The 16,089-nt window shown below is 40.8% G+C and overlaps 1 protein-coding gene across 1 annotated transcript in view; it reads left to right on the top strand.

Annotated features, from left to right (window-relative positions):
- The window catches only part of eif2b3 (eukaryotic translation initiation factor 2B, subunit 3 gamma), a 33,428-nt gene extending 17,869 nt beyond the window's left edge, over nucleotides 1-15,559 (top strand). The window contains exons 6-12 of the mRNA XM_079647282.1: nucleotides 2,423-2,512; nucleotides 4,804-4,940; nucleotides 5,279-5,469; nucleotides 5,911-5,973; nucleotides 6,964-7,112; nucleotides 10,851-10,954; nucleotides 15,320-15,559. Of these exons, the coding sequence (XP_079503408.1) occupies nucleotides 2,423-2,512; nucleotides 4,804-4,940; nucleotides 5,279-5,469; nucleotides 5,911-5,973; nucleotides 6,964-7,112; nucleotides 10,851-10,954; nucleotides 15,320-15,372 (787 nt within the window). The 3' untranslated portion in view covers nucleotides 15,373-15,559. The remainder of the gene's footprint in view (nucleotides 1-2,422; nucleotides 2,513-4,803; nucleotides 4,941-5,278; nucleotides 5,470-5,910; nucleotides 5,974-6,963; nucleotides 7,113-10,850; nucleotides 10,955-15,319) is intronic.
- The last annotated feature ends 530 nt before the right edge of the window (nucleotides 15,560-16,089 follow it).

Below are 16,089 nucleotides of genomic sequence, written 5' to 3'. Positions count from 1 at the left end.
TTACGAAAACAACGTAATCGAAATAAAACGATTATTTTCTTTTTATTATTATTACTTTTTTTTTTTTTTTTCAGTTGAATTATACTTAAAGTTCAGGGTAATCAACTGTTAAAAACATAGTGTTCACATTTTTTCTCTCCAATAAATGGATGTTTTCAAAGTGCATTTAATAATCGCAAATCCAATTATTTACCCAAATAATCGAGAGAATGATTTTTGCCATAATCGAGCAGCCCTACTCTAAGGGACCTTCCTCTTTGCCCAAACCCTTTTCCAGCACCTATACTTTGAGACTCCATCATTGTCCTCATGCATGTGACCTAGCATTTCTACACTTAAAAGGAGTCCTTTGACATCATAAAAACAGGGTGTGGCATAGTGTCAAATGAAATGTTTGTTCGCTGTCGGTTTCAATTTTTTTCTGCATCACAATGTCCCATTAATAGTTTTGGTTGCTATGCCATCTTTACGCAGTGGCGTCTGCCTAGCATGAAATAACGAGGGCTTCTGCTGAAGTCAAAATGAAAGAGTCCTTTACGTCCCTTATACCTGTTCTTGACCAATCGGCCCCTCACTCATAAGGGCACCTGTTCCTACTCTTGCTCGCTCTTTCTCCCCCTGGTTCTCTCTCCTGCCCACCCGCAGGTGCCGAACAGTCACATGTCACATGCTGGGTGTTCCCATAAATTCCACTTTAAGCCCACTATACACAGACGCAGGCACACACCTGGAAAATGTTGAATGAATAAATACATTTGACAAACACCCACAGAGCGTGTCTCTGCGTGCAGGCACATGTGTTTTTATGCTTTTTAATAAAATAGCTTAACACAGACGGACACACACCGTTTGATTTATGGCTTTCAGCATCTGGTTGTAAAATATGTGTGACCAGGCAATCCTCCTGAGTCACTCTGGTTATACTGCAGGAGAGAGTAGAAAGAAGAATTGTTCTTTTTGATGAAAGATAGAGGAAGGGAATTAGCAGAGAAGAGTTAGAGGAACGGAAATATAAAGTTTTTGGCATCATTCGCTTTTTATAAAATATCAAACCATTTTTTATATCCTACCTTGAATCCCTGCAGACATTTTGTTTGACATTTATTCATTCATATTGCCAATAATGCCAACTTCTTCAATTGAAGTTTACGTAAAGTACAATCATTTCTTTCTTGAATATCATTTGTTTGTTTAGGTAGAACATCCTTTAAATACACAATGTAACTTTGTTAAACCAGTGCTGGTGACTCTGGTTAAAAGCAGAAAGAAACAACCAGAGGAACATTAGAGAAAACTTGAATGTTTCTGGAACTTAACAATAAATATACAAACAGGCCAAAACATGTAAGTAAAGCTTTTTATTTGAGTGGGGAAACATAAATGCAGATGCTTCTATTCAAAGCTTGATGGATCAAATAGACCGTTTTGGCTAGCACACAAATGCTCTTAAACTTTTAAATGATAAATGATTGTGCTCAGATATGAACACCACTAAACAGTCAACATCCTGTCTGCCTTTATCTGGTCAAAGTTACGATTTGGTTGTGTGGTAATGAGACACAGACTGTTCATATTAATTTGCTTTTACAATTTAGAGAATCTAAATCACAGCAGCATGCTTCACAAATGGTTGGCAGTAATGGAAGGTGTATGATATGGGGTAAATGGACTAAAACACGTCGAAGCACTTGTATGATCCTTTTAGGCACAATGCTCCCTGCCGTTTTTATGATGTAATAATTGAAAGGGAAGAGGAGGATAGGTCAGAGGGGATGAAGGGGTGAGTGTGGATTTGTTTATTGAAACCTGGTCGATGAAATGGTTTTCTTTGGCTCTCGCTTCGTAAATGTCACATGTTCAAACTGTGTGTGTGTGTGTGAGTGTGTGTGAATGACTGAATGCATGGTGGGTGACGGTGTGTCTGTGTGCATGTGGCCCCCTAACATAAACCTGTCTCATGGCAGCAACTCTGCTGGGCCACATCTACGGTAGCTGACAGAGGACAATAGACAGATGTCACTATTCTTTGACTTTTATGTGAGCCCGTGGCTGCGTCTGTTTTTTATCAAATGTTCCCGTCTTATGTGCAAAGCAGGGGTAAATAAAATAGCTTTCAGTAAATGAGAAGCAAAGTCAAAACATAAAAACAGCAGGTGATAAAAGAAATAAAGCAAATAGTCCTCAAAGTAGTACCAGCAGCGGTTCACTGTTTGTCATGAAGTTGGTACTATACATGTTTGCAGTGCATTTGAACTCTAATAATAATCTGTTTTAATTTGTACAGATTTAGTGTTTTAAAATGGTTTTTTGAGTGCTTTGAGTTTTAGCAAAGCAACGTATCATGAAGATTAAAGAAAAAGTGAGATTTGTTTTTATTTCCCTGTCTTGACTGTGTTTGTCTTTGTGTCTGTCTTACCTGCAGACATCCCAGGATGCACATTAAAACTGGCCTCGTGGACGCTCACCTCTACTGCCTGAAGAAAGAAGTGTTGGACTTTCTTGTTGACAACAAGTGAGTGATTATACAACTGAACTTACAATTAAACAATTGCCTATCAAATGGTTCTTTTTTTTTGTGACCAGTTTCTGTCCGCAATGTTGCTCAATGTGTCTCGATGAACCCACGCGGTCCAACAGAGATTCACATTCGCTGCTTAATCTGTAGCAAGTGTTAAACGTGGTAACATGGAGTGTAAGGCTTTGAAAGGACCTGTTAGCAGGGTATTCTAGCGAGGTGTTAATTTGTTTTACTATGTGCCACAGAGACAGGCTGTTAGGCCTTTAGCCTCTGAAGTGAAGCAGTGTCACAGAAAGCCCTCTGTGGCCGCCCGGGCCATACAGGCATGGGTTCACTGGTTAGAAGAATCAAAGGATCTATTTGATAAAAAATGCTTTAAACTGCTGTGTAATCTCCAAGTGTAAAAGTCATAGAGTAGTGTTTGAAGGCAGCATGAGTGTTTAAGGAACATTAATGGAGCCACTTCACTCCATGCCGACTAATAGTAAGACTTCAAATGATATTGCTAAAATACTGCACTGTGTATTTATACATTGCTTGTATCGCAAAACCTTGTGCCAAACCCACATGAAATACTCAAATGTTAAAAGCATGTTTTGCCTGAGGATTTCTTACTTATCTTTTCCAGTTAGCATTAATAATATAAAAATGTTTTGGCACACTTGAGGAGGAGCTCTGAGGCAGCATTAAAAGCCCGATATATAAAGCATGCTTGATGATGACAGGGGTCTAGATAAAGATTCATAACAGACAAGGATGTGAGCTAAGTAACAGCATGGCGCCAAGCTTCTTAAAACAGGGTGGTGATGAGACTTTGCTAACATGTGTATCCTGAACTCTTTTTGGAAACGGTCCCATTAAAAAGTGAGTACTTGGCTAAAGGTTGATTTGTGGAAATCTGGCATTGCTTAGTTGTGTCTAAGAAATATGTTAAAAGGCTAGTTTAAGTTGTCCAGTTTAGGTTGACACATAAATAAATCAAAATCCAAGCCAACAAATACAAATCGCTCCACACTCATCATTTCACCTCTGCTGAACACTCATGGTTAAAGCTTCAAGATGAACTCCAATATTGTAATTCACCAAAGAGATGTAGATGTAAGTGTTACGTCATTACATCACTCGTGCTGCCGCCATATATCATCTCTCTTGTTAGATGACTCATTTCTTTCTTCAGCTCTTTTCTTGGACTTTCTTTTAACAGCTCCTCTCTCTCTCCGCCAATGCTCTTTCTCCGTCTCTTGCTCAAGGAGAGAAATGGACAGAGTAACTGTTGTTTTTCTCCTGTCATTCAGATGGAAATTCTAATCTCCCTTTAAAAGAAAGTAAGAGAGGGCAAGTGAAAGGAGGGGTGTGGGGCGGTGGGGGGGGAACACTGAGCACAGCACATTGCAAAGAGGAGGAAAAAGGAATGAAGACGGGGAAATGACCTCATAGTTTACGAAGTGAGAGACTTGAAGTCATCATAAGAAGCTGAAGTGCTAATTTTCATTTCCTGTTTTTTACGAGATTTGAGTTCAGTAACAATAACTGCATTATACATTCATTGTATTTATTTCCATTACAGCCTTTTAAATGAGTTTTTTTTTTGCTTTTACTAACAATCAACTCAATTATAGTAATGATATTTATGCAGTAGTGGACTTCCTGTTTGCAATTAAACTAAAAGTCGTAAAGATAATCGAGATATGCACCTACTTATATTGTCCCCAGGATAAATGCTCAGACCTCATTACTAGATGCATTTTTTACCAAGTCTGATGTCGTTAAATTACCCTCCTAAAGTCATTAGTGTCCTGTGGATTTGACATGTTGTGTGCGAACTTGAACTGCAGAAGTTAAACATATTTCTTTCTTTAAGTAGTTTCAGTTTCTGGCTCAACCTTGGCCTTCTCCTCAGATGTTGAGCACAAATGGCAGCAAAGCAAGAGGAAGTGATTACCGATCGCATTTGCTGTACCTTGCAATTATGTGACTGCACGGAGATTGCGGAGTCACATAATTGCAAGGTTACAGAAAATGTGCTAACTATCACAGCTGTCTTTTCCTATTTTTTTTACCTAAGGATACAGGAAGGAGCTTCCTCACAAACTCATCTTCTCGTATTTTACTCGCTTGCACTTTATTCACCAATTGATGCCTGGGAAGTGCACCCTTATCTAATGACAGCACAATAAACCAGGATCCTTGTCCTATGTGTTGGCTTATGTGAAGTAGTTCTGTTTGGTTGGATGTTTGACATCATATTGAAATTGTGTTTAACCTCTCCTCTTCTTGGATCGTAGGTCCATCTCTTCAATCCGTGGAGAGCTGGTACCTTATTTGGTGCGGAAGCAGTTTTCCAAAACCATCAACTGTCCAAATATCAAAGATGACGCAGATGATCGGAATCTAAAAACGAAAGACGGCTCTACGAACCAGGGTGAGTTACACATCAGAAATGCACATTTAGAAGAGCTCTGGGATGTATTCACTGGCTATCAGCTATGTATTTCACTTGGTGACAAAAAGGACAACTCTGGCTAATCCAAAGACATGCATTCTCTTGCACTATTTGATCTGTTTTATTCGTTTTTTGTCATATATATATATATTCATGTTGCGCTGTTGGAGGAGCCTGTGACTTACATTTTTCATTGCCAAATCTACACTGTAGCTACTGTGCACATGGCAAAAAGCCTTGAATTGAATTGAATCCCCTCAAACAATGTGTCTGTGTTATCATTTACACTCATGACTTTTTTTTTTTTGAATACCCAGAGCTCCTCATCTCTTCCCGAGACGAGCCCCTTCTCCAGCTGGCTCAGGAGCGCTCCTGTTGGAACGATCACCGCGGAGACATGAGCGCGGCTTACCACGGAGGAAAGCTCCGCTGCTACGTTCACATTATGGACGAGGGACTTTGCTACCGCGTCAACACTTTAGCTGCTTACATAGATACAAACCGATTGGTGAGTCTGACGTGAGCTTGCTCCTATAAAGGGATTTTGTTTATTTCTTTTTTGAATGTCCATGTAGATACTAAGTTCATATGAAATTGAGTTTGTTGGTGGGAAATTCAGAGTATCTTTTCAAATAGGCAAATATACCAAACATTCTCTGGTTGCAGTGAATGCCATTTTCCCACAAATACTGTACATTAATCAAGAAATGAATCTGCAGATGAGTTGATCATGACAAAATAAAGTGTCCTCTTCTAGCAGTCTTTTTCCTTTCATTGTTGTAGATGTCACTGTTTTTCTTATTTCACCTAATGTCGCTTTGCTTTTGCCACTTAGAATGAATTGTATGCCTTTTTGAATGCTGTGTATTTGGCCCAGTTCCTACAGATTGATCATTTCTTTATTTTAATCCCATGCTTCCCTTTTTTTTTCTTTCTTTTTTTTTTCAAGGCCCCCAAGCTGTTTGAGGAGCCAGCCGTCCACTCCACTGCTGTCATTTCTGAGAGATGTCAGGTTAGTGTAATGCAGTAGAAGTATCACAGTCGATACATTACACACATTTCTCACTAAGTAAGCAGTTTTTCCTAATTGGCCTGTATTAGATCTCACTTGCTTTTATTGATCTCACATTCTAATTCACACTTGATCACCTTTAGAGAGGCCTGTATATGTAATTAATAATGCTGTCAAAATTATCGCGTTAACGGCGGTAATTACATTTTTGAATTAATTGCGTCAAAATATTTAACCCATTTAACGCATGTGCTGAATGGCCCGCCCCATACATCCCACCAGTGGCAGCGCCAGGGTATGGCTGGGGTGGGCTACAGCCATACCAAGAAATGGCCTTAGCCCCACCATGAAAAATGATGTTAAAGTAAGCAAAATAAAGTCCGCCAACTCGCGCGGAGTAAATTACACAGACAGCAGTTAGTAAGATTGATTTCAGTAGCCACTTGTCTGGAAATACCGAAGACTAGAAACGGTTTTGAAAACTTTTGTCACGTAGTGATCATCTTCTCAATAGAACATCTTTGATAATGTCTTCTGGCCAATCAGAATCACGATAACGGCGTGGTGTTGTTGCAGGAAGTCCCGACGGAGAATACTTTTGCTGTAGTACATCTCTATATATACATCAATACAACATTACGTGTTGATAGAAATCAACACGTAATGAATTAAGACCCCAAGGTTTGATGATTGATAGGTGTGCGGGCTGTCTTTCATTTTGACACACAGAACAATGTTATAATAAACATACATACATACTGTATGTTAAACGGATATATCCGCCTTCTTTCATTTATCTTTCCATTCCCACAACAATGTACATAAAGAAATGGCATATGTTGGACATAGTTCGAATGGTGATTAATCTGATTAATTAATTTTTAAGCTGTGATTAATCTGATTACAATTTGTAATCCTTTGACAGCCTTAGTAATTATGTCTGATTAATGTGTTTTTTTTTTAAACTGTTTGTGTCCTCTCTGCCCTCAGATGGGATCAGACAGCATCATCGGAGCATTGTGCCAGATAGCAGAGAAGACTTCCATAAAGAGGTCGACCATCGGAAACTCCACCACTGTAAAAGAAAAGGTCAAAGTCACCAACTCTATCATCATGCACGGGGTTACCATCGAGGAGGGGTGAGAACACACACCATCTGTACACACACATGCACACACTCGTTGATAACATGTCCTTTGAAGTGCGAACACATTCATTTAGCCTGAACAAAAACGTTCACCTTCGAGGCATGTTTATGAATAAAAGTTTTGATCTTCACTTTTGATCTTTTGCAAGGTGTTCAGTTAGCACATACATGCAGTGTGTGACAAAGCAGGAATTTAGTCAACAAAGATTTTAAAATGAGATAAGTGATAGTGTTTCCAGGAAAAATAACTAATACTGAACACCAATACACTTTCCCCTCTTTGTTAACACTGTTTGGTGTTCACATATAAAAGCAGTGGTAGGCCTCATTCTTTACTCCCTGCATAGCTCTCCATTGAACTTCTACGTGCTTCTATGTGCAAACGTGGGTGTGTGTCGGGCAGATGCTGGTGGATGTGTGTGTCCGTTGACGGGAGGAGTAACAGGTTTTGTTTTCCGTGCTCTATGGGGTCAAACAGGCAGCGCTGAGCTAACAATGCTTCTATTGGTGTGCAACCAGCCAGAGACCAGTTCCAAACAAACACGAAGCTGTTGAACTGAAACACAGAACATCAATATATTTTATTTAGCCGCTAATTTACTCGCCTATACCAATGTTCCCACTGGTTATGACATTCGCTGAGCACCATGGGGGTTTGACAGGTGATTTCCAAACATCCGATATCCGGATTTTTTGATCATTCATTTTAGGAAGTAAAAGCATTGGACTGATAAATATATCCATTTCATCAATTGGATCTAATCAAACACCAGAGAATGTTTCGATTTCAATCCGTTAAGTCATTTATTACGTTTACATGCAGGTTAGTTTTCCTGCTTTTTCCTATTTTCATTTGCTTTTAGGTTGGCTACATAATATTCAGACCAAAATATTTAAAACCAAAAGTTAATTTTTTTATGGCAGCCCCATTGAATCAAATGATAATATTCTTTTATCATACACCTTTTTCTCCTCGACATATTTGGTATTCTACAAAGCTTTGGCTTTTTAAAATTGGAAATAAAGTTGAAGCAGATTTAAAAAAAAAAAATATGGCATTAGATTTGTTTTAGTATAAATGTTAAAGTTTGAATTGTTCGGCTCTTTGTTAATGTAGCTTTACAGAAAACAAGCTACCAAATGATTTGCTAAAAGTTCCAGTAATGTGCTGGTTTCCTTTTTGAAAATCAACACTAGGAACTATTGCATCTTATTTTAAACAAAAAATCTACCTGATGAACCAGGAAGGATTTTCAACTGCAAATTTGGTGAGGAAGCCTGGGCAAGACGTGGCACAGAAGTTGCCAAATAGACATTTCACATAGGAAGGACAAAAAGGCCCAGTCTGAATAGTGATGCATCTTGATCAGCCGCGTTATCGCACATCACGTTGTTGAATGTAGCAAGTACTTAAAGCGGTCCGAATTGACTGTTTTGTTGCTCCAAAAGAGGATTTGCACAGAAAGCACAGTATCCACTGTAGAATTAGCATGTAGATTGATCTGCTCAGGGTCTGAGCCAGAAGCCCCCGGAGGAAAGAGACTCATCTTGGCCTCCAGTGGGGATTTTAATGCACTCACTCACGGGCTCCTTTTCTTTTATCTCAATTTCTTACTCCTCCCTCTCTTTTCTCTCCATCAAGGCCTCAACGCCATCTCTTCTCTCTCTTTCTGTCTCTCTCCATTTCTTCTTAAGCCTTTCAGGGACCCCAGCCAGCCAGCATGGGGACCCTCATCATGTCCATGTAGGTGCACGCACAAAGGCATGAAAGAACGAGAGAGATGGGAGAAGGGAAGAAAGAAGCGAGGGGAAAGCAAGCTAGCACGCAAGAAAGAAATTGCAATTCTTTCTTTCCTTTTTCTTTTTTTGGAGGACATAAGAAGGAAGGAGAAAGAAAGAAAGAGCCAGTGTGAGGGGATTAGCAGACCCCGGCCATGTCGCAGAAACCCCTCGCATTTCTGCTCTCTTTGTTTGGAGCTGACCAGAACTTGTTGACAAAGCGCTGCGTGTTTGGGAAGAGGGATAGTAAGGGTCAACTTTACAGGGGGGTTGGCACAGGAGGTGGGTGTGTGTATGTGTGTGTGTGTGTGTGCGTGCGTGCCTGTGTGTGCGTGTCTGTGTGTGCGTGCGTGAGTGAGAGGGAGGATGGGGGGTCATGGCAAGGAGGAGCCCTGGTGTTAGTAATTAGTGGTGTTTCTGCTCAGAGGCTTCTTTGGTGGTCTCTCCCTCTCTCTCTCTAATGTTACAAAACTCTGAATCGTGTAATCTCCCATCACCAACTACCACCACCACCTCCTAGGTAGTCACACACACACACACACACACACACACACACACACACACACACACACACACACACACACACACACACACACACACACACACACACACACACACACACACACACACACTCTCTTTTCTGCCTCTCCCTCCAGGCCTAACCACCTGAATAGAATGGGCCAATACAAACCTGTCTGTGTGTGAGGCGCAGAGGGCCAAGTGTGTGTGCGTCACTGCCTGGGCAAGACCAACATGTGTTCTCCACCGGGCTCCCCAAGCTACTGAAGCACACATTCTCTAAGCCACACACACACACACACACACACACACACACACACACACACACACACACACACACACACACACACACACACACACACACACACACACACACACACACACCCTCCACGGTTAGCTGACACAGGACACACAGGACTGTCTGTGTCTCCCCTCCAATAATTTTATGGTGATGGTTTGGCTGAATGTGAGCAGGCACCGTGGGCTGGCACTGCCACCTCAGGTGGGACCGCAGCACAGGGCCAACAATGTCCTAACACACACACGTTCACACACACCTTCGGCTAGATTTGTTCTTTAATATACATGCTAATCATTGTCATTTAGCTCAGTAGATTGGAGATGTTTGAGTATTCAGAGCAGGTGGGGAAACTGGCTGTTTATTCCTACTGTCACTGTGACCTCCAGTCAACAGTAGAAGGCTGTGGCAGTGCTGGGAAGCTCCCAGTATGGATGTTCTTCACTTTGTGTACTGGCCCATTTGTTTGTGTACGTGTGTGCATAAGCACGCAGAAGAAAACAGTGTGTGAACCATAAACATCTTTGAATATCCAGCAGGCTCAAAAAGCAAACAGCAGAGTCGGAAAATCATGTTTTGAAGCTAGCAAACGTATCCCTGCTAACTATTCATCGTCAACTACTCCAAAGTTTGTGAACTTTCAGAAATGAGCCACTGGCTCTCAACGTTCAGGCTCATCTTGAGTAATAAGCAAGGCTTAGAAAAACAGTTGAGTGGCAGCGAATGGCTCACTTTTGATTCATCTGTTTATTTTCACACTATAAAATGAAAACAAGCACTGAACATCAAAACTGTATGAAGGAGTATTGCATGTCTCTTCTATTAGACTGCAGAGGAACAGCGTCTCCTTACCTTTTAAGTGGGATGCCTATAAATGAAGCAATGTCTTCTTGTGATCCCACCCCACAGGATGTGGCCATGTTGAGTTATGAGCAGCTCCATTAATGAGAGATTTTTCCTTCTGTTTCTGTTGAAGTTCTACTAAGCTAAAATATTTATGAAATGCAGGAGGAAAAGGTTGTTAAACATGAAAAGATTGTAACAGAAATAACGTTTTTATTTCTATTTCTAATTTATGACTCCATACTAGAAAGTGAAGTGATGAATGAAATGAATATAATTTGTGTTTTCCAGGTGTAATATCCAGGGCAGTGTGATCTGCAGTAATGCTGTCATCGGCCGAGGAGCAGACCTCAAACACTGTCTGGTGGGGAACGGACAACGGATCGAACCAGAGGGTGAGTTCTATTATCAGAAACACACACAACAATGCCCCCAAAATAGTTACCTTCCTTTACATTTGTCTGACAGAAAATGTAAGTACATGATGCTTTGCTCAACTGTTGTCTCCAGGGCAGCTGAAAGTGCATTTTAGGCATTTAAATATAAATGAACAAACAGCTGTTAACAGTTATGCATTGTCAAATTAAATCAAGTGGAGACTGAAAAAAGGACAGAATAAGCAAAGAAGCAAAAACACCTCGCATTACAACACCATTCAGCAAAACAACCGAACACATAAAGCGTATTTAACTGTATGTTAAAGCCCCCGGCACTTCTCCTCGGCTGAATCAGATAAGGTGTTAATGTATGTGTGTGGGATCTGTCTGGAAGTGCCAAGTGTTCCATCCAACCAGGAACGTTTGTTAATGCTGAGGTCTGTGTGATAGAGAGATTTGTCAGAGATTTTTTTTATTCGCCTTAATCCTCTTGTCCCCAAAGCTGTGTGTGTGTGTGTGTGTGTGTGTGTGTGTGTGTGTGTGTGTGTGTGTGTGTGTGTGTGTGTGTGTGTGTGTGTGTGTGTGTGTGTGTGTGTGTGTGTGTGTGTGTGTGTGTGTGTGTGTGTGTGTGTGTGTGTGTGTGTGTGTGTGTGTGTGTGTGTGTGTGTGTGTGTGTGTGTGTGTGTGTGTGTGTGTGTGTGTGTGTGTCACATTGATGGAGAGGTTAGAGAGCAGGGCCAGAACAGGACCACCCGGAATTCAACAGCCGCAGCCTCCAGCCACATCCAACACACACACAAACGTATAGAGAAATGGAGTGAGCTCAGCTACCAGACTGAGCAGCCTAATTGAGTGAACAACAGGGTACTCTAAGTAGCAACAGTGTGAATTTGAGCTAAACTCACCTCAGAAATGTTTGAGACCTTTTGCAGCGTTCAGTGAGCGATCGCTGCATTAAAACGGATATCCTTTTAGCTTTTTTTGGCTAATGCTTTCCCGCTGGCCAGCCACAAGATGCTTACTTTATGCTATTGAACAATTGAAACTTGGACCCCTGCTTGCATAATTGTTTTTCTTACGCTGTACAGCCAAAGTTCAGTTACACAATTGCGACGTTCCATCCTCTGTGTGTCTTGTAGACAGGAAGTCTCTGTCTCTGACCATGCAGACACATTGTTTGTTTTCTCTCTCTTTTGATTATATTTTTATAAAAAGCTATGTTGTCCCATAAATATACATTTTAAAAGGGATCTGCTGTATATAGTGTGTAAGTGAAGTCAAGTTTATTTAAAAAAGCCCAAACCCACAAGTGTTTTTCCGGAGGGCTTTACACTAAAGCATACAGCAGTCTTTTATTCTCAAATTGGATACAGGAAAGAAAAAAGGCACCTCCAGAAAGAGCAATAGAAGAGCAACCTTAATTCCACGCCTGAAGAAGGGATCTACCATAAAGGTTCATGAATCGCTGAGTTGTTCATAATTGTAGAAATGTGGTTTTGGCAATCGCTTTCTGGCGCATACCAACGCATATGGAGGATATCAAAATAAATGTCACCTTGAGCGGAGGAAGAAAGAAGTAAAAAAAACATACAAAACGTTTCACCCTTTATGATAATCTTGGATCGTAGACCCTGTATGGTCAATTGAATGTGCCTGTAGAGTACATTCAATTGTTCTTGTCTGCAAATAATAATTACATTTTTTATTTTGACACAATTATAATAAGTTGACATTGCTGTTTTTAAAAATATGTCGATCACTGTGAACTTCTCCAAATCAGGCCTCTATAGTCTGTTCAGCAACATAGATCAGATGAATCTATATGATATATTTCTGTAATGACTAAACCTGCCCTACTGTTGACTTTACATGGTATTGTAAGAAAGCATAGGATTGTCTCTCGCTACTAATCTAGACGGCTGACCATAGGCTGCGAAAGACATTACACACCCACTCAACTGCTGAAGCTGTTAGCGGCTAAGACCACCCTGCTAGTTAGCCACACACACACTCACACACTCACACACACACACACACACACACACACACACACACACACACACACACACACACACACACACACACACACACACTAAAATTCAGGTCTGTCAGGTGTTGATATTTAAGATACATACCTCTTCTCTGGGTGGTTTGGTGATACACACATGCATGCGTTAAAACAGTGGGCATACATTATAGTTGTATATTAGAGATATACAGTCTCTCCACTTCTTCCCAATGTCTCTTGACCATCAACTGTAGTTGGTTAGCTAAAACACATTTCTTTGTTGAAAGGAAGATTTTTTTGAACATTTTAAAGTGAAATGCTTCAATCTGGTGCACTTTGAGCACACAATTAATAGAGACCTGATCTAGGCGGTACAACTCTAAAACACCCATATGAAAAAATCGGTTTACATTTTAATAATCAAATAAGTATGTGAACATAACCAATAACCTACCATAGCCAATAACAAATACATGCATATTTTTGTATCTCTCCAACTTTAAACAATATTTTTGGTTTACTGTCCTATAGTATACATTGGAATGATTTCAAACCTGTTTTTATTTAAACTAATAATTATAAAGGGGTGCCTTGGAAATATGTGTTTACATCATTTGTGGTCAAAACGTTTGAGACCCACTGAGATAACTTAGACAAAAATTACCTATCTAAACATTCAGAGTCATTTACCTCACTGAGCCTCTCAGTCTGACAGGAGAGCTCTCCTCCACCCTGGTTGTAGAAACATCTACTTCTTATATCCGTTAGCGCAGCTAGCACCAGATTCTAATAACAACAGCGCCAGTACCGGTGTGCCCTCTCTCTCGCTCCCACGCTCGCACTTTGGCTGTGAGCTGCAGGCGCCTGATAAGCCAACATCCCCCACTTTCATCACTTACAGTGCTCACCGTACAGGGCAAATGAAAAGTGTAACTGGGATGAAAAGGGTGTTACATTTACTTAATTATGAATGTTGTTACATCAAGGCCGAAAATTAGGATGAGCGCCAACGGTCAAAAATGTTTTTTCCCTCCCAGAGCAGCGCCCCCCAGATCTGGCCCCCTATGCCAAAAATCTACCCTGCCTAGTACATACAATGGCAATGTCTCAAGATTTAGAAAAAATACACCTTTATTGAACATACAGTAACACAAATACTACAAATCCACATAACAAACAATCAAAAATGAAAAAGGGTCGCCACTTATTATTATTTTAATAAAAAAATAAAAAGTAAAAAACATATTTTATTTTTTGGGTACCTGGCTGGCGCCCCCTAGCAGCGGCGCGCATGTTTCAGCAGCGGCGCTGCACCGACACTATTTGTATATAGGGGAAACACTGCCGTTAGTGTTCATTTGGGTGGGAGTTAGAGCTACACAACATAAAACATCAACTCAAAAAATCCTCCAGTAAAGATGAAAGAAAAGGACACTTTTAATCCGGTGTCTTGATACAGTCCTATATTCTGTGAATGGAGCCAGACAGAACAATAAACGTAGTTGCTCGATCACAATAATAAGGTCAAAGAGTCAGAATACATAAAGCTGGAGACTTAAACAACAAATTCAGTTACACCTGTATCATCCTTATGCATTGAAACACTGTATAGGTAACTGATGAATCAACACAGAACATTCTCCTCCCTTTCTCTCCAGTCGCTCCTTCTCCTTCCCTCTCCTCCCCTCTCCTGCTGTCCCATGCTCCATTTGTCCTCCCCTCCACGTAGCAGAGCATACACTCGCTCTGAGCTGCAGATTCCTTCACACTAAAACCTGTCTGTGTGGATGGAACATTTCTCCCTGCCACCGTTTGCTTTGGACCAGCAGCGATGCTCAGAGATGGAGGGATGGAGGGAGGAGCAGCGTCTGCTCTCCTCATGCTGAACTAGCTCTGGGTTGAGGGAGAAATGCTGGCAGACGCAGTTTCAAGCATCATCTATTTCTTTTTGTGAGGTTCAGGGGTAACGGTCAGGGCAACCATTGTTTACCATTCGATTTAAGTATGGTATCAAATGACCAAAAGGGTGTCTCATTTGAGTAAACACTTTAGTGCCTTAAAAATCACTCAAAGTTAGTCATCCGGTTATTTTAATACAATTGCAATCTCTTGAAAACCTGTTGATTTACTTTGAAAGCTCCAACATTCAAGAGTTGACAGTCACCTTTCAAGATAAGTGACAGGATACTTTTTTCCACTACATGCTTTTTACCATTATTAGTTGTTGACCACAAGTTCTTTAGTTATCTAAATGTATTTGTTCTATATTGATTCATAAGTATGAGTCATACAGATTTCTAAACCCGTCGATCAACATGAACACTTATATATCATATGTTCACTATATAATGTATACATGTCTCTCTGTTCTTCAGCTGAGAGGACTAACGAGGTGATTGTTGGAACGGACCAGCTGATGGAGATCTAGCTCCCACGGAGATAGAGTGGCATCAACTCATTAACCAATCAGAGAGCAGCGAAACACAGAGGACAACCAATTCATCGGCTGACTGACCAATCAGAAGCCTGGATTGCAGCTTCACAATTCTACACTCTCTTCTAATCGGCTCTTTTGTACATTGTGTCCAAATAAAGACAAGTGATTAAAACCATGACTCAGCATGTTGGTTTTTATTGTTGTTTTGTGTTATTTCCTTAATCTTCTTCGGGAAAGCCCCTTAATGGGACTTCATTTATTGGAGAAACTCACACACCGGAAGAAATCCATGATGTCATCTGTTTAACAGAGACAGCTTGACTGTCAGTACCAGGAAGATCTTTATAATTGTTTTGCCACACTAGTCATTATCAGACTGTTACTGTCTCCTTTAATGGCAGGACTCAATTGACCCTGTTGGGGAGGGAGGAGACTCTGCATGGGTGTGAGCGTGCACACTGTGCAGCTGTGACGACCAGAGATGGAGGAAAAGCCCTGGGAGGGGTGACCACAATGGCGTGGGGGTTAAGTTTATTTGTACACAGAAATGGTGTATGTGTAGGCCCCGGACCACCCAGCTTGATCCTGTATCAGTTAACACCGACACCCCGCCCTCACACAAACACAGCAGAGGAGGAAACTGACTCACGCCTGACACTTTTCTTCCTTTTTTCTCCTCTTCTTTCCCTCTCGCTTTGCTGTCACAAG

Source organism: Notothenia rossii, assembly GCF_949606895.1.
Source record: "Notothenia rossii genome assembly, chromosome: 9".
NCBI classification, from domain to species: domain Eukaryota; kingdom Metazoa; phylum Chordata; class Actinopteri; order Perciformes; family Nototheniidae; genus Notothenia; species Notothenia rossii.
Note: the sequence above shows the minus strand (reverse complement) of the source record. Positions and strands in the feature narration are given on the sequence as shown.